Source organism: Furipterus horrens, unplaced genomic scaffold (assembly GCF_987537825.1).
Source record: "Furipterus horrens unplaced genomic scaffold, mFurHor1.1.pri manual_scaffold_2, whole genome shotgun sequence".
NCBI classification, from domain to species: domain Eukaryota; kingdom Metazoa; phylum Chordata; class Mammalia; order Chiroptera; family Furipteridae; genus Furipterus; species Furipterus horrens.
In genome coordinates, this window is record NW_028327172.1 from 5,282,156 (window position 1) to 5,300,342 (window position 18,187).

The following is an 18,187-nucleotide window of genomic DNA, read 5'->3' on the forward strand; positions in this document are numbered from 1 at the left end:
TGCAAGTTACAAACGCTGAACCTTGCCTGCTGTTACTCTCCTATGAGGCTGGAAATGAGAATTAGTGTTCCACATCCCTCCCCGTGACTTCAGGAAGCAGAGACTGCTATCAGCCAAATGGGGAAACTGGGCCCAGAGCTCTGCCCCCATTTCCTTCAGCAAAGCCCCACTAGATCCTCAGCCCTTCCTGAGCCCCTCCACCACCCTCTCAGGGGGCACCTATCTGATTCTAGGCCTGCGAGTGGCCTCTCCTTGCTGACCACTGGGGCTAGCTAGGCACTGAAGCAGGTGAAGGGACAGGGAGCAGACGAAAGGAAGGAGGATCAGGGGGCTGCTCCAACCAGTGCTCTCCTGGCCTCTCATTGGCCTCTCCTTGCACCCTCGAGTTGAGCAAGAGCTCAGCTGCCAGCTCTGGCCCCTAACGGCTGTCCCATGATGCCTATTCACTGGGGATGCTGTGCAGATGAGGACGGGCCTCACTCAAGCGAAGCCCACAGGAGCCCCTTGAATGGCAGCCTGTGACTTTTGAGCTAGAGTCCCCTGGGGAGGCCCCCTCAGCCCCACTCACCTCCAAGCTGCCCCAGTCTTCATCATCCCATCTGTCGGCAGCACTGTTGTCCTTTGCTGTGTCTTTTCCCGCCTCTTGTGCCTCCCAGTGTCCTGAGGTCATGGGTGTGTGAGGAACAGGGGTGGGAGCCGGGGCAGGAAGTCCTGGGAAGCAGAGGCTCACTGAGTTCCCACATACTGGGGCCCAGGAAAGTCTTGTAACAGGGCAAAGGTTACTGGGGGGTGGAGGGGCAGGGTGGAGAGAGGGGAAGCTCACAAGGGGACTAGACCCCACCCTCTTCCCTATGTCCCCATCACCACCCCAGGGGGAGCCAGACAATAGCTCCTGGGTGCTAGCACCTCCAAGTTCTCTGTCACAGATGCAGGCAGTCTGGGACTCACCCTCAGGCGTGGGTCTCTGGGGGACGTTGGGCTCACCCGGGGCAGCTGTGGGGTGTGCACGGATCAGCTTGGAGGTGAGCGATGAGACCCCCGTCACAGCCCAGCCTGCCCAGCTGGCTGCGGCTCCTCCCGTTCCGGGGTTGGAGGCTGCATGCACGTCCTTCTCTGGGCAGAGACAGGAGAGACAGACAGGTAGAAGCACCTCAGGCGTCCATGGGCAGTGTGATAGGGCAATAGTGACACAGAGGGACCTGCAGTGGGTATCCCTTCTCCAGGCCTGCCTGCTCTCATCTGCAAGATGGGAGGTGGGGAGAGTAGCGTCCAGTCTGCTTTCTAGGGTCCTTCCAGCTTTCATATACTCCAGTGAGGTGGAAGGGGCCAGAGCAGGTGACAGTCAAGGGTACAGCAGGAGGGATCACGAGTGTGGGCCACTCACCCACTTCGGCCAGCTGGGTGGGGTCCTCTGACACAGACTCCAGTTTGGAAAGGAAACTTCGAATGGCCTTGAAGGCCTGTGGGGTAGCAAGGGGCAGAGCTGGGGCCTCCAGGGTTCCTGTGAGCCCGCGAGGCCAGCTAGGGCCCAGATGTCCCCCAGGGCCCCAGTTGTGCCTCACCTGGTCCCGCACAGATTTCTCAGGATCCACAGTGAGTCCACAGAGCACAGGCAGGATCTTGTGGCCACAGTCATTCATTGAGTAGAGGTTGTGGGTGGCAGCGAAGCCCAGGACACCAGCAACCCGAGACGGTGCAAACGGGTCCTTGGTGGCCCGGCTGAAGGCGGAGATGAGGACCCTGTGTCTGGCCTGGGGTGAGGCAGGAGAGAGGGCTCCTGAGTGTAGGGTCAGTCCTGGGGCCCAGAGCTGCCAGGCCTCACTTTCCAGAGCAGAGGCCATTCACAGGGTTCTCAGTATAAAAAAACATGAGTTAGTCACTAACAAATGGGGGAGAAATGACTTGAAACTCTGGGTCTCGGCTTCTTGTCCTAGATCGCTGGACTCATACTGCCTCACGGTGACAGGGACTGGAGCAGCAGTTGCCTGGGGCAGGGCAGGAAGTGGGGAGGGGCAGGGGTGGGGCCTCCCTTCCCACCTGCCCCACTGCCCAGATTCCTTCATTCCCGTTAACTGTCCGGGCACTGCAGGCATTCACATTTGCAAACCCTGGCTGAGAGGATGCACTCGGACCATGGGGCCAAGCAGGCCTGGGTGTGGTTCCCAGACCCATCGCCCACTGGCTCTGTGACCTGGCACAACTCACTCTACCCCTCAGATATCAGGGCTGGGAGTACCCAGGACCTGGGTCTCTGGGAGGAAAATGGCCCACAAACAGAAGGGCCTGGCCCTGGAGGAGGCTATGAGCCTGTGACAGTGACAGAACTCCTGGCAGCTGTGCAGGGCACTCACGCTGGTGCTAAGGTAGGAGCCAATTTTTCCCAGGCAGACGGTGGTGTTGCAACGGATGGGGCCCTGCTCGTCCTTGGCCTGCAGCCGGGCGAAGTGCTTCATCAGCTCCACGTTGAGGTTGGCCTCATTCAGCTTCGGGGCCAGGAGCAGCATGGACTGCAGGGCAAGAACAGTGGAGATTGTGGGCCTGGGCAGGCCAAGGGCCCCATGAAGAATGGCCTCCTGGGAGGGTGCAGGGGCCACAGTGGACCTGGGCACTGAGAAGAGCTGCCAAAGCCCTCTCAAACCTGCCTCCCAGCTGGATCCTGGCCCCTGCCCAGAACACCAAGGAGGGGGACCCCCATTTCTCTTTCCCTTTTATAGTACAACTGCCAAAGTTTGTCTGCACGCCTGTTCCCCATCTTCCTCATCTGTTCTCTCTTGCATGCATGCTGTCACCCCATACACACTCTCTATCAGCTGGCTTGGGCTGAGGTCACCAGAGACCTTCATGTCACTAAATCCAATGGCCAATTCTTCATCCTCACCAATCTTGACCCCTTATCAGCTATGATACCCCGAGCTCTTCCTCCTCCTTGAAACTTTGGTCTCTGGTCCTCCAGAACACCTCCCTCTCCTGGTTCTCCTCCATCGTGGTCTCCTTTTGCTGAGCTCTTGCTTTTCAGATGCCCAGAGGCACTCACCCTCAGGTCTCCTCTCTTTTCACGCCTTGTCCTAGGCGATCTCACCCCTTCCATGGCTCTGAAGGCCCGTTAGCTGACAATGCCCAGACTCCTTCCCTAAACTGCACATGTGCGTAACCAGTCTTGATGTCTCCGCTGGCCAACCTGGCCAAGACTAAGCCCACTCCTCCCGACACCCGTCCCCCCCAGTCTTCTCAGTAAACGGCAACTCAGCCTTCCAGTTGCTCAGCCCAGAAACCTTGGAGCCTCCCTTGGCTCCATATCCACCCATCAGCAAATAGCATCAGCTTCACTTTCAGAATGTGGCCCCTTCTCTCCCCCCACTCACATCTCAGCCACTGTCATCTCTCACCTGAGCCACTGCAACAGGCCCTAACAGTATCTCAGCTTCTACCCTTGGTCTAAGAGTCAATTCTCTACACAGCAACACAGCGATTCTTTTAAAACAAGTCAGACGAGGTCAGTGCTTGGCTCAATGCCCAGTGGCCCCTGTCTCACTCCCATCGAGTGCATCACCCTATGAGGCCCCAGCCCCCAACCCCACCATTACCTGTCAGGCTCCACCTCCCAGACCCATGCCCCTTCAGCCAGACTAAACCTCTTGCTGCTACTTCTATACTCCAGGCACATGCCAGCCCCAGGACCTTTGCACATACTATTCCTTCTGCAGGGGGCACATTTCCTTCAGATCTTCACATAGCTCAATCCTTTGCCTTCTTTCCTTAAATGACACCTCCTTCACCAGTTCCTCCCTGACCACTGTTTATAAAACTAAAAACCCTCCTCTTCATACTCTATAACTTTCTAACATAATACATACTTTCTAATTCTGCTTACTGTCTGCCAAGGCCACACCCTATCCCCTCAAAAGAAGCTCCATGAGCAAGGAGTTTGGTTTGCCTATGCACACTGTATCCCAGTGCAGTGCTCAGCCTGAATCTTCTGAACAGAGGGACTATAGGCCATGCCCACACTGCTCCCCGCAACAGCTACTGAGTTGCACCCACAGCCTGGACCACGTGCAGGATGGTGCCTGCCCTCCCATAACCTTCTCAGACCCACAGGCCAAAACCAAGACCTCTGTGTCCTGGGGTAAGCCCCCTCCAATCCTTGGCAAACCAGGGGTGGCCACTCTGGGCCTGGCCACACTCACCTTGACGGTCTGCTCCCGGATGGCAGGGTTGGTGTCCAGGAAGCCATGCACGACGTGGGGAAAGATCTGAGTGTTGACTGTTGGCTCATCAAGGTATTGGATGAACTGCTCCATCTGTGGCCCAAGTTGGGGGTATAAAAACTCAGTCAGTCCCTCCACCCCCCACCACAACCATGGGACCACCCTTGGCTTGGTTTCTCCACCTAGGAGGCACTGGCCGGCCAGGTGAGGCTCCTGAGCTCCCTATCTCAAATCTGGCCTCTCTCTGGCCTCAAGCTAATATAGAGGGGTGAGAAGAGGCCAGGAGGGTGCTGGGAAGAGCCAGGGACTGGGAGTTGTAGGGCTTGGCCTCTGGTCCTGCTCAGCCAGCCGACTGTGTCACGCCCCCTCTCAGACCCTCCACTGCCTCTTCCATTAAAGGCGGCACAACCCTTGACCAGACAAGTGTGTGAGGAGGGCTGGGACATTTGGCAGTTGAAGAGGCAACGAATGATACCTGAGAGCCACCAGATATTTCCTGGCTCACAGGGACCCCCCTCGACCTCATCAATCCTTTCTGTTGCTCCCAGCTGCCCTAAAGTTGGCAGGAGAGACACCGTCTACACTCTAGAGGGCTGGAGTGACTGAGCCAGGAGATGGGGGCGGGGGGTGTTTGAGCCCTGCAGCCTGGGCAGGCTGGGCATTCCCAAAGCTGCCAATGAGCCCTGTGATTGTCTCAACTTCTAGAGCACAGACTCACCTGTGTATATTTGGGAAGGGGTTTCTTGGGTGCCAGGGAGGGGCTCCAGTCACCTGCCTAGGGCTCGTGGTGAGGCAGGGGCTTCCCCAGCAGCCACAGTGGGGTCTCGGTTTTTGGGGGGGGGGGGCAGTGCAGGGCCTGGCCAGGGCTCCTACCTGCTGTAGCAGCCGAATGCGCATGGCCCGATCTGTGGACGAGAACATCTTGACCACAACAGGGATGATCTTCTGTTGATACTCCTCAGCACTGAGGAACTTGCCCACCTGAGGGAAGGAGCAGGAAGAGGGGCTACAGCACCCAGAATGGGAGATGTCACTGGGCTCATTTAACTTCTACTGATCTCCCAGGCTGGGAATGGGGTGATGGTGGATGGGAGGGAGTGGGCACTTCCTCATAGCCCCTCTGCCCATATTCCATCTCAGGTAGCCCTGCCCTTAGCCTTTCAGGGACAAGACTCTCTTAGGGGGCTGATGAAAATGCCGCGCCCTCCCGTATAATCAGGTACCCACACGCCACGTGCACACACATGCACACAATTCTACCTATAATTTCCAGGAGTTTCGAGGGATACTGGATTTGCTTGCTTTCTTCCCTACTTCCCCCATGCCAAGTCCCTTCAAGACAAAGGGTTCTCCCAGGGTGGGCAGAAGGGGCAGTGGCAGGTGCCCAGTTAAGGGGGCACTGGGGTCAGAGAAAGGGGATAAGGATCCAGCCCATAGAAGCCAGGAGAGCTGAGTGCCGAGCGGCCATGAGGGAGGATGGAAAGTGATGTGGAGAGCATGCAATGATGCCCTGGGCTCTGGGGACCAGGGTGGGAACACAGGTTGGACCGGAAGGGCTGTTTTGGGGAAATGGAAGAAGGACTGAGGGCTCTGAAGCAAGAGGTCTTCGGGAAAATAATTTTGGAGGTATAGGGTTTCCTCCCCACAAAGACCAGAAGTCCCCTCAGCCTCCATGACAGCTGGCCAGCTGTTCTGGGGTGTCAGCATGAAGCTACTCCTCATGTGGGCTTGGGGCAGCTCTACCCAGGCTGCCCTTCTTGGGATAGCCCCCACAGGGCTGGTCCCCGTTCCAGGGCTTCTCTTCTGTGGTTCTGATCCACCGGTCAGTCTCTGAGGCTCTGGGCCCCGCGGTCTCCCGTCACTGAGGCCCCTGGCCCTGCTCACCCTGAAGAGGGGCGTGAGGACCACGGCCCCCGCACTGCCGAACTCGAAGGCGGTCAGCAGCTGGGGCAGCACCTTGTGCCGGCAGAAATCTTCGGGGAACGACTCTAGGCTCTTGCTCAGCTCTTGGAAAAACTTCTGCTTCTCAGCCGGCTCTTTGATCTTGGGGAGTGAGGACAGGATGCAGGGAAGAGTAAATCAGCCTCCCCACCCACAGGCAAGGACATGGGGTCACCGCAGCCTGAAGGAGGAAAGCTCGTGAGCCCAGCTGCCCAGGTTCAAATCCCAGCTCTCCCATTTATCAGCCATGTGACCTTGGGCAAGTTCCTGCATCTGTAAAATGGGAAAATAACTATACTACCTTCCAGGGTTGTTCTGAGGACTCAACCAGAAAATGACAGACAGCTGCCAACAGTGCCTGGCACACTGCAGGTGCTCAATCAGTTAGTGTCACTCATCACTAACTATGTGTCACCTGGCCTGTTAGGAAAGCAGCCACAAAGGGAACCAGGTCCTTTACCAGCATTGCCTCTACGCCTCCTAACAACCCCAAATGTACCGCTAACCCCATCACACAGATGAGGAAACTGAGGCTCAGAGAGGTGAAGGGACTTACTCCATCCGCCTGACCCAGGCTGGGTTGGGCACACCTGCACCCCACGCTGGATGGCATTCGGGCGGCTGTGGGGAGGCCGGGGTGAGGCGCGGTCTACCTCCCGGCCTGGTCCTCGCACTCACTGAGCCCACGCGGGCCGGGCTGTCAACCCAACGTGTCCTTCAGTCCTCCTAATCCCTCAGGGGCCGCCACAGCTGCACCGCGCATTTCCTGGGGTGGACTACCTGCCAGGCAGGGCAACATGCGAACCCTTTACCCGGATTAAATAATCCTCCTCACAACTTTACCAAGGTACCAACAAAATCCACATTTAACCCCCGAGGAAGCTGAGGCACAGAGAGGGCAGGAGTCTAGCGAAGGTCACACACTAAGAAGCAGTTGGGGACCGAGGCTGTGCTGCGCCCTGTGAAGAGGCGTTGTCATTCCATTCACGAACAAGGAGGCTGAGGCTCAAGGTCACCTGCCACGGCAGCCAGGCAGGGATTCTAACCCAGCCCTGTAGGACTCTAAGGTCCCTGTGCTCTCTGCTATACCCGCACCCCCAGGGCCACTGCCCAGCCCAGGAGGGGCGGCCTCTGGCTGGGGATGAGGAGGGCCTGGTTGGCTCTCGAGCAGCTCAGCCCAGAGTTGGGGGCAGGCTTGGTGCTCTGACAGCAGGGTTCTGGGACAGCCAAGGCCCACAGAAAGGCCGAACCCCATCCAAGGGCGCCCACCAGGGGAGTCACAACTGGGTGCTCTCCACTGCCCCGCCCCTGGGCACTGCCTGCCACCTTGGGCTCCTCAGAAACAGTCCGTTTCCTAGGAGTGCATTTAAGAAGAAGGGCAGCCCAGCAGAGCCAGCCACGCGAGGAGAACTCCACGTAACCAAGTCCCTGCTGCCCCTGCGCCGCTCAGGAGGCCACAGGGCTCCGTGCTTCTAGGGCTTCTTCAAAGTGCCGCCGCTCTGTGCAGGGACTTCGGTCTGACCCCTTCTCCACCCTCCTGCCCACACTGCATCCAGCACCAGGCACGGCACGCATCAGGAGCTGGCCCAGAATGTCTGAACGGAGTTAATGGCATGCCAGGAGCAGTCAGTGCACACCTACTATGTGCCAGACACTGTACCGTGCACCCTAAACTCAGTGAATCCTCATCACACCCTTCTGAAGTGGGTACTGTCACTATGACCGAGCTTTAGCCAAGGGAAATCACATGACATATTAGAGCAGGAACCAGGTTTTGGACCCAGACAGCCTAGCTCCACAGCTCAGTGTGGTCTCCAAAGACCAAATTATAAGGGAGCCCGCAGAATGGGGAGAAGGAGTGGGTTGAGGAATACAGGTCCAAAGCCCAGGGTGGAGGGGTCGGGCTCACCTGAATCTCCTCCAGAAAGAGGTTGGTCTCCACAAAGCGGTTGTTCATGAAGCCACCAGGTGCCTGGCAATTCTGCAGGAAACGGGCTGGGTTGGGACGCACCTTGGGGTTGGCTCCAACCAGCTCACAATAATGGGGCACCAGCGATTTGGGGATCTGTGGGAGAAGAGTCAGTGTCAGGGCAGGGCTGGTTGGCTGGCAGGGAAGGGCTGGGGGTGGGGAGGCAGACACTCACCTTCCCAGGGTTGCGCAGGGCGGGGGCCCGAGGCAGGGGCCCATTGAAGACTTCCCAGATGAGGCAGCCCAAGCGCCACATGTCAGCTGACCTGAGGCAGTGACCAGAGCGGCTCAAGGCCCTGCCCCCTGCCAGCACAGGCCTCCAACCTGCGCTGCGCACCAGGCACGCATGGCATGGCAGACCCTGGGCTGCATCCTTCCGCTGATCCTCCCATCAGCCCCAAAAAGCACGTTTCATTAGCCCATTGGACAGAGAAAAAAACTGAGGCTCAGAGAAGCAAGGACATCTGCCTCAGGTCACACGACGTTCAAACTCAAACCACCCAACCTCAAAGCCTGTGTGTATCCTGCGCCCCATCCCTGCGGAGCTGGGAGCAAAGGAGCTGGTCCCACCTCGAAGACTCTGATGCCCTCCCCAGCCGGGGGGCAGGGGACAGGGGACTGCATGCCAGCTAGGCTAAGGGTCCTGAGGCCGCAGGGACTTCCGGAACAGAGCAGCTGGGGGCACGCCGCCCCCCCAAGTCACCTACCACTTCTCTCTAATGGATCTGCCACTGCTATCAGCCAACTCTGGAGGGTCATACTGCTCAAGCTCGGGGATCCCCTTGTCGGGGGGTGCCCCGCCATTGCCCTGGGCCGAGTACATGTAGTCCAGGCCCCCGAGCTTCCACTCGCCGGCGCGGTCCACGAACACAGCGGCCATGCACACATTGTTGTGGATGAGGCTGCAGTCGTTGACGAGGAAGCTGAGCGCTTTCTGGGGGCGGGAGGAGCCGTTACACCCCGGTACCGAGAGCCCCCCACCCTGCTCTCCCGCTGCTGCCCCCCGCCTCACCACAATCTGGTGCAGCCCCCAGGAGAGCTCCTGCTCCTTCAGGCCACCGGCCGCTGCGCGGGCCCTGAGGTACAGTCCCAGTGGGGTCACGGCCTCTGTCACTATGTGGAGGCACTTGTCTGTCTGAGAGGGGACACGGGGACATTGGGGCGGGCAGGGGAAGGGGGCAGGGGGTGAGACAGGACAGGACAGAGATGGAGAAGGGGAAGCAAGCCTGGGGTGCTGAGGCAGAAAGTGAGGGGCAGAGGTGGGACAGCAGGTACCTCCAGCCCATCGATGTAGGCCAGAATGTTGGGGTGCCGGAGAGTTTTGAGGCGCTTGAAGGCAGCTTTCGCCACCTGGGTCTGCTCCTCGGCGCCGGGCTTCACGTCATACACGAAGATGGACACCGGGCTCCCTGTGGCCTGGGGGTCGGGGGCGCACGGGGGCCTTAGGGGTGTGGGCCCGCCCCGGGCGGACCACCGCAGCTCCGAGATGGTCCCCAGAGCGGCTCAGTGCCCGACGGGAAGGGCCGCCGGCTGGGTCTCTCCCCAGGCCAGCTCTCAGGGACAGAGCCGGTCTCACGTGACCCCGGTTCCGTCTGCCTGCCGGTCCCTTGGTCCTTCTTCCCGCCACGTCGGCACCGCCCGTCCCCCTCCCCCGGCCCGTTGCCCAGGCGGCTTCGCGGCCACGTCAGTCAGGGCGCAACGCCTCGGGGACGGCGGCGCTGACTAGGCAAGGCCGAGGTCCGCCGCGGCCTGCGGAGCGGGGCCGCGCTCACCTTCTTGCGGCCGTGGTGCAGGGTCCAGAGCCCTGGCGGGCCGCCCTCGGCGGGTTCCGGGCTGAGTTCAAACGGGAAGTCCCGGACTGGGTCCCGGACAAAGAGCCACATCGTCTCCGCCGGCCGCCGCCGCCGCGGGCCCGGGCGCCTAAGCTCCGGGTCCTCGGCCGCCCGAGCCGGGGGCGGGGCGGGACGGGGGCGTGGCCAGGGCGGGCTTGGGGAGGAGTCTGGGCAGGTGGGTGGAGCGGAGGGATCGCGACGGGGGCGGGGAAGGGGGCGGGGAAGTGGGCGGGTCAGGGGCGGAGCCTGCGTCGGAGGGCTCTTTGCCTGCGGGGACCGAACCTCCTACTGCTGCGGAGCTCGCGCTCACCCGGCGCTGCCAGTTACTAAGATAGCTGCGTGGTGCTGGCAGGTCACCCAAACGCTCCAATCTTCTGTGTCCTTATACCTAAAATGTGGGTGGTGAGCGTCCACCTCCCAGTCTTGTTACAAGGATGAGAGCTTGAGAAGGGACAGAGGATGGGGAAACCGAGGCAAGGAGGAGGGATGAATAAGTCGACAGACAGACAAGAAGGGGTGCAGAGATCAGTGAAGTAGAAAGAGGGAGGGCGATTGTCCCCAAGCCAGACATTCTTTCCTACCAGACAGTTGGCGCCTCCAGGATCTGGCAGGCGTCAGTTTTGGTGGAATGACAGAGTGACCAGGCGAAAGGCACAAGGACAAAGAGCCCCTGAGAAGGAGCATGGGTGAGGGCTAGGGAGTGAAACAAAGGTCCAGGGGAACCCTGGGGCAGGAGGAGGGGACCTGGAGAGGGAAGAGCCAGCAAAGTAGAAGTGGGAGGAGAAACAGCCCAATAAGTCCAAGAAACAGAGGGCCAGGCAGGGCCCGCATCCTGGGCGTAGCAGACTGAGCTCTCCAGTCCACAAGGCCACCATCTCCTCCCAGCCCTGCAGTGCCTGCACAGTTCGGGGCTATCAGCAGCAAAGATGTGTCCGCAGCTCAAATGCCAGTCACACTGTGTGGGACCAAGTCCCTCAGCTGGACAGATCCCAGTGTCCAGAGTGGCTGAGCAGACAATGGCCCCTTTGCAGGTAGGGTCTCAGGGGACCCAGAGTTGAGGACAGTCCCACGGCCACACCCTATGGAGTATGGGTGAGATCCTGGAACTGCTTATGAAACACGTGGTTAGGAAGCTTTGGGGAGCAGGTTCAAGGGCACGGATGCTGAAGTCAAACCCAGCAGCTGGGTTTGAATCCTGGCTCAGCCCCTCTCACTGGTTGTGGAAACTCATTTGCTCTCTGGGAACCTCGGTTTCCCATCTATAAATTGGGTTGAACAGTGCCCTGTACCTCACTTGACACAGAACAACCACCCTGCAGAGATTTCTCTCTTTTTTCTTGTCCAAGTACCTGTGCAGGACAGTGACACAGGGAGGATCAGACATGGTGTTGGCTGCTTGGGACAGAGTAGACATAGTGACTACAGATCTTCCTGTCTGACTTTGTTAGGAAGACAGTGACAACATTCTGGATGTGGAGCTGGCAATAGTGGGGGTGGGGAGCAACCTGTCACTGGAGGGGAGCAGAGGCCTTCAATATCAGAATATGGAGTCTACAACTTAATCTCACTGAAGAGGTGTTTGTGAGTGTGGAATAATGGAGAGGGAGAGGACGGGGTGGGGTGGTGCCCTGGGGTGGAGGTCATTGTTGGAGGGCAGGGTCTATGAATATAGGGTTCATGTGGTGGCGTTTAGTCAGTGGCACACTCTCTTAGCACCTACCAAATGTTAGGTTGGTGCAGTGTGTAGGGCCTCACCTGGAGAGGAAACAGGTGTAGAAGGGCAGGTCCACTACACAGCAGGGGGGTGGGGGGGTACCCAGGTGTCCCCAGTGCACAGGACAGTGGGAGGTAGGCACCAAGTCTTGGACAGGTTGGACAGAGCACACCAGAAAGTATAGTTACAAATGAAGAGTCAGAAAAGGGAGGTGCCCGGCAGATTCTCTGCCAACTAACTGTGCTTTTACAACCGAACCCAGAACAGAGAGGCTGTCATCTTAGGGACAGAATCCCTTTCCCGAGATTTCACCTTGTGAGTCTCTATTCCATCCACTGTAAAATGGGGATAATACCAGTTCCTCATTGCTGCCCCATGGGTGGGTGGGGAAGGTGGTGTTCCCATCCCACAGATGAGGAAACTGAGGCTCTGAAAGCTCATGCAAGTAGGAAGGGGCAGCACCGGAACCACTCTGCAGTCTGCTGCCCCGCCCCAGCAGCCAGGAGGAGTCCACGCAGTCCTGCAAGCCCTACCATGACCCATGGGTGACCCAGGGCAGGCAGGCACGGGGTCCATGGAGACACCAGCAGGCCAGTCTCTCCAGAGGACATACAGTGGGATGTCACGCAGGCAGAGCCTGGAGGCAGATGCCCTGGTCTGTATCCCATTTCTATGGGATCTTGGGCAAGTCACTTCTACCCCTTTTCCTCGTCTGTAAAACGAAGACTAGAAAAGTAACCACATAAGCGCCCGCCACTGTGTTTAGTATGTGGCCCCATATAAGCAGCACACTGGGAAGGGAAATGAGGCCTTGAAGGAAGTCATAAATAGGACTTGTGGTGTGAGGGCAAAATAAAGACGGAGTAATTGGAAAGGCTCAGTGACGGAAGTGCTTTATTAATCAGAGATCTTCAGGTGACACCGGAAATGAAAACAATCCACAAAGGCAGGAAAATTAAACCCAAGAACATGGTACCTCTGACAAGAGAGAGCATGAAGAAATACTGCTGGAATCACGGGCAGCATTAGGATAGTATTTTCAGTCTTGCAATATGTTGTAATGATCAAATGTTTTTATTTTCTCTGGGAAACTGACAGCTCTTTTTTCTTTTTCTTTTAATTGATGAGAGAGAGACACCAATTTGTTGTTCCACCCATTTATGCATCATTGGTTGATACTTGTATGTGCCCTGACCAGGGATCAAACCCGCAACTTTGGCATATTGGGAGGATGCTCTAACCAACTAAGCTACCCGGCCACAGCCTAAACTGATGGTTCTTTATTCCTGTTGTAATTTTTTGCTTATTATGAGGAGAGTAATGTTCCTCTCCTTTCATGAAAGAGAAACATTTTCAGTTACTAAACTGGTAAGAAGTTGTACAATCCTTTGGTTTTGTGTATGCAAGGAACATTCTGGCCTCACAGGAGCAAGACTTTTACAAGGAGGAGTTCGGAACTGCAGACGCTGTGGTGGAATTAGCTAGCACAGCTGTAGTGAAGGACAACTGTGCAAGACCTATTAAACACTTTGCTCTAGTAATTCCACTTCTAGAAACGTGTCCTACACAAGCCCTTGTTCATGTATGCAAAGATTTAGACAAAGTTGCCTAGTTGTTAGAACCTGGGTTATGGAGACAGACTATAGGTATCCCAGCTCAGCTGTTTATGAGCTATTCGACCTTGGCCAAGTTACTTACTCTCTCTGCACCTCAGTTTTCTCACCTGTAAAATGGGTGGAATAATCATATCTGCTCCATAGCTGTGCTAGGCTGAATAATGTCTGCTCAAAGATGTCTACCTCTTGCTCTGACCAGCATGGCTCAGTTGGTTGGGCATCATTCTGCAAAGTAAAAGGTCACTGGTTCAATTTCCACTCAGGGCACATGCCTCGGTTGCAGGCCAGGTCCCCAGTTGGGGGTGTGGGAGAGGCAACCGATCGATGATTCTCTCACACATCGATGTTCCTCTCCCTCTTTTTCCCTCCCTTCCCCTCTCTCTAAAAATAAATAAACAGCCCTGGCTGGTGTGACTCAGTGGATTGAGTGCCGGCCTGTGAACCAAAAGTCAGGGCACATGCCTGGGTTGTAGGCCAGGTCTCCAGTTAGGGGCATGTGAGGGGCAACCAATCGATGTTTCTCTCCTTATCTTTCTCCCTCCCTTCCTCTCCCTCTGAAAATAAATGAATAAAATATTTTATTAAAAAATAAAATTAAAATAAATAAACAAAAATCTTAAAAGATATCCACCTTTTAATCCCTGGAACCTGTTAATTATGTTAGCCCTTGCACAGTAAAAGGGACTTTGTCAGGGTCTTGAGAGGGGGAGATGACACTGGATTATCTGAGTGGGCCCGATGTAGTTACAAGCGTCCTTAGAAGAGGAGGGCAGGAGGATCACAGTGAATAGTAGGAGACACGTCCGTGGGAGCAAGAGGGTGGAGTGAGGTGAGGAAGGGTCATGAGCCAAGGAATGCAGGCGGCCTCTAGAAGCTGAAAAAGACAAGGAAACAGATTCGCCCCTGAAGCCCTCAAAAGGGACACAGCCCTGCGGACACTTTCATTTAGACTTCTGACATCCAGAACTGTAAGATACTAAGTGCCTGTTGTTTTAAGCCACTATACTTGTGATAATTTGGGCCCTGGCCAGGTAGCTCAGTTGGTCAGAGCATCATTCTGATACACCAAGGTTGCCAGTTCGATCCTCAGTCAGGGCAAGTACAAGAAGCAACCAATGAACACATTAAATAAGTGCAACAACAAATCACGTTTTTCTCTCTCTCTTTCCCTTCCTCTCTCTATCCCTACAATCAATACCATTTTTTAATTTTGTGGTAATTTGTTACAGTAGCCATAGGAAACCAACACAGGAGGCGTGCCGTGAGGAGGCATGAATTAATATGTGTAGCGGCTTCAGTGTTCAGCACATAGCGAGTGCTCAGTAGATGGCAGCCCTCATGTGGTTCACAGGACTGCTTGTAATCATGGAAAAGCTGAATAATCCAAGTGTCCATCGGGAGCAGAGGGATTGGATACTCCCTCCATGCCATGGAACCACGACGACAGGTAACAAGAAGCTGCTCTGCAGGCCTGACGCAGAGAAACGCTCATGACCACATCCCAGATGCCTTCCGAGTCCTCCCTGCACCAGCATTTCAGATCCTCTTAACAATACGCGGGACCTGTTTCAATCTGAGAATTTGAACAGGGGAAGTCTAATATAAATAATTATTAACTACAACAGGAGACTGGAGCAACAAGGGATTGGCTAGTGGGAAGTAAAGAGGAAGCTAAAGAATCCAGGAATAGCAGATACAAGAGCACCGCACCTGCGGGGCTGAGATAGAGCCCCGCCGCCGCCGCTGCCACCCCCCGCAAGAGCCCCTGGCCTGCACCTGGTTGGAGAAGGAAATGGCTGTGGCTCGTTGGATCGTAGGGCAGTTACTGAAGAGCCCGCACACGCCCCATGGAACTCGCTGGGAAGCCGTCCTTTAGGGAGCTGGGGAAGAGGCACCCCACTGCTCCCAGGGTGGGGGTGGGTGCTGCCGGCCACCTGCGCCGCAGGAGCCTGGGGCTGGGAAAGCTGCCCCCTGCCGGTGGCGCGGGTCCCTGCGGCTGCGGCGGACTGATAGGATCCGGGCAAAGGCAGGAAGCAAAACCTCTTCCTCAAGAAACGCTCCCGCGCCCTCTGCTGGCAAGACTTAACGCTGTGCCCCCTGGCAAGGGAAAATACTTAAAGGACCCAGATCCGTTTTCACAGAGAAGGCGAACAGGCTGAATTTGGAGCTGAGAGGCAATAAATGAGTAACTGGCGCAGAATCATTAGTTCCGTTTTTCCAGACGAGGAAAGAGGCTCCAGGGAGGGGAAGCAGCGCAGCCAGCGCTAGCATTTGCTGGGCTCTGCGAAGCATTTAGAAAGCAGGTTGCAAAATAATCCATGTTCCATCATTGTGGTAATAACTCCGCTGACCATAAACGCGCACGGGCATGGCCCCAGCGCGGAGGAATGCATGCCGCCAAATGCCGGTGGCTCCCTCCAGAACCTGGCGATGACACGGAGCTCTCCTTGCTGTATTATTAGGTTGAACGGTATGAAATGGCTGTATTTGTAGTTAAAAATAGCGAAATAACTGGCAATTTCATACTGTTCAACATAATAGTTTTGTGAAGTAGTGTTTGAAATTTTCACAATGAGTGTAAATTACTTTCGTAAACAAGAAGTGATATATATGTATATGTTAGTAACATACATGTGTACATATTTGTGTATTTATATACACACAATAAGTGTGTGCATTATTATGTATGTATGTTTTGGAAAGTCCTCCCTCCAACTGTCTTGCCTACAGTGATATCTTTTGCTCCAATAAAATAGAAACTTTAAGCTAACAGGGATCCAAAGGCTTCAGGGGAAAATATTTGTATTCAACACACTGCAAGTTCCCACAGCTACTTGATAATAGTCCACGCTTTGTTTCTGGACAACTTACCATATCATAAAACTGTCATTTGTGTCCTTTCCACTTATTTTATGATAACACATGAAACAGAGAAGCTCCTATTAAACAAAAGTGGATCTCATGTGGCAGTTAACCAAACTTAATTTTAGAAAGTATTTTAATTGTTGTCGTCGTCGTCGGCAGCCGTCCGTCTCGAGAGACGATGGTGTAGCTTCTTAAGAGTCTATCTGCACCGCCGAGAATGGCTGTGCAGTCCGACTCGGGAGTGACACGGTATCTGTCTCCTCCCGTGTTGAATCGACATCTTGTGATGACGCTGGAGTGTCCTCTCCAGTGAAGCTGAAGCTACAGAGCCTGGGCAGGGTGACATGGAGGGTCTGCTGTTGCCCATGCAGCAGACCCCCCCTCTCTTCGCAGCTGAAGGATCCAAGGGAAAGACGGAGTCAATACAGCTTGGCTTCAGGTGCGCCGCAGGAGTTGCCGGTATTGACTACAACGTCAAACCGCCTTAGGGACTCCGGCTCCGGATTTTCTGTCGGGGTTTACTCCCTTAGCCTTTCCCCTGAAGAGGTATGCCGCAAGGCAGCGGAGGTTTTTTGGAATCAGAGTTTTCCTTCTCTGATGTGCCCTGACTGGAAGATCGAACCAGCGACACTTAGCTCGCAGGCTGACGCTCAATCCACTGAGCCAAACCAGCCAGATTTTAATTGTACTTTGTCCTAAATCTAAATATTCAGAATTAAAACATTTCAATGTTTGCAAAAACATAAGAATAACTTTAAGGTAAAAGTTACTACTTTGCCTTCATAGGTGGCCTTTCAAAAATTTTTTTTGTTTTTTGTTTTGGCAGGTTTTGTTTTGTTTCTTGCAAATATGATATCTAGAAAAGATGATACTTATGCGTCTGGCCTATTGTAATAGGCAGAATAATGATCCCCCCAAAATGTCCATATCCTAAGTCTCAAAACCTGTGAATATGTTACATGACAATCGGGGAATTAAGAGGCCGCAGAGGGGATTACATTTACTAATCAGCTGACTTTAAAATAGCATAGCCTAGCCCTGGCTGGTGTGGCTCAGCGGAGTGAGTGCCAGCCTGCAAACCAAAAGGTCACTGGTTCGGTTCCCAGTCAGGGCACATGCCTGAGTTGCAGGCCAGGTCCCCAGTTGGGAGCATGCGAGAGGCAATCAATAGATGTATCTCTCAATCACATTGATGTTTCTCTCACTCCCTTCCTCTCTCTTTAAAAGAAAATAAATAACATCTTTAAAAAACAAAAGCAAAGCCTAGATTATCCAGGTGGGCCCGATGTAACCACAAGTCCTTGAACGTGAAAGAGACCCAGCATAGCAGAATGTACAGGGGTGGGCAAAAGTAGGTTAGTAATAATAAATAATACAATAATAAAAACTAATAATAAAGTCTGTGTTTCATGTACCCACAATAGTACCTCTACTTTTGAACACAGATTTTATTCTTGTATTATCCTCCCCTTAAAGTCAGGACCAAGACAAAGATGTCCACTTCACCACCTCCATTCAACATTGTATAGTAGGTTCTAGCCAGAGCAAGCAGACAAAAAGAAATGAAAAGTATCTAGATTGGAAAGGTAGAAGTAAAACTATCTCTATTTGAAGATGACATGATCTTGTACATGGACAATTCTAAGGAATTCATGAAAAAGCTATTAAAGGAATTGAACAAGTTTACAGGATACAAGATCAATGTTAAAAAAATCAATCGTATTTCTGATATACTAGCAATGAAAAATCTGAAGATGAACTTAAGAAAACAATTCTGTTTACAGTAGCATCAAAAGAAAATATTTAGGAATAAATTTGACCAAAGTGCAAAATTTATACTCTGAAAAACACAAAAACATTGTTGAAAGACATTAAGTAATATCTAAGTCCATGGGAAAACATCCTACATTCATGGATTGAAAACTTAAAATTATTAAGATGACAATATTCCCCAAACTGATCTACAGATCAACACAATCCTTATCAGAATTCCAACTGGTATGTTTGTAGAAACTGACAACCTGACTTTAAATTCACATGAA

The 18,187-nt window shown here is 54.3% G+C and overlaps 1 protein-coding gene across 4 annotated transcripts in view; it reads right to left on the reverse strand.

Annotated features, from left to right (window-relative positions):
• Positions 1-10,074, reverse strand: part of SCYL1 (SCY1 like pseudokinase 1) — an 11,150-nt gene extending 1,076 nt beyond the window's left edge. For all 4 annotated transcript variants that reach the window (XM_090258567.1, XM_090258559.1, XM_090258553.1 and 1 more), the window contains exons 1-14: positions 9,891-10,074; positions 9,394-9,534; positions 9,131-9,253; positions 8,826-9,052; positions 8,294-8,384; positions 8,059-8,214; positions 6,093-6,251; positions 5,082-5,189; positions 4,188-4,301; positions 2,352-2,507; positions 1,563-1,751; positions 1,385-1,460; positions 949-1,113; positions 569-711 (exon numbers count right to left, since the gene is read on the reverse strand). In XM_090258567.1, the coding sequence (XP_090114693.1) occupies positions 569-711; positions 949-1,113; positions 1,385-1,460; positions 1,563-1,751; positions 2,352-2,507; positions 4,188-4,301; positions 5,082-5,189; positions 6,093-6,251; positions 8,059-8,214; positions 8,294-8,384; positions 8,826-9,052; positions 9,131-9,253; positions 9,394-9,534; positions 9,891-10,001 (1,959 nt within the window). In that variant the 5' untranslated portion in view covers positions 10,002-10,074. The remainder of the gene's footprint in view (positions 1-568; positions 712-948; positions 1,114-1,384; positions 1,461-1,562; positions 1,752-2,351; positions 2,508-4,187; positions 4,302-5,081; positions 5,190-6,092; positions 6,252-8,058; positions 8,215-8,293; positions 8,385-8,825; positions 9,053-9,130; positions 9,254-9,393; positions 9,535-9,890) is intronic.
• Positions 10,075-18,187: the final 8,113 nt, after the last annotated feature.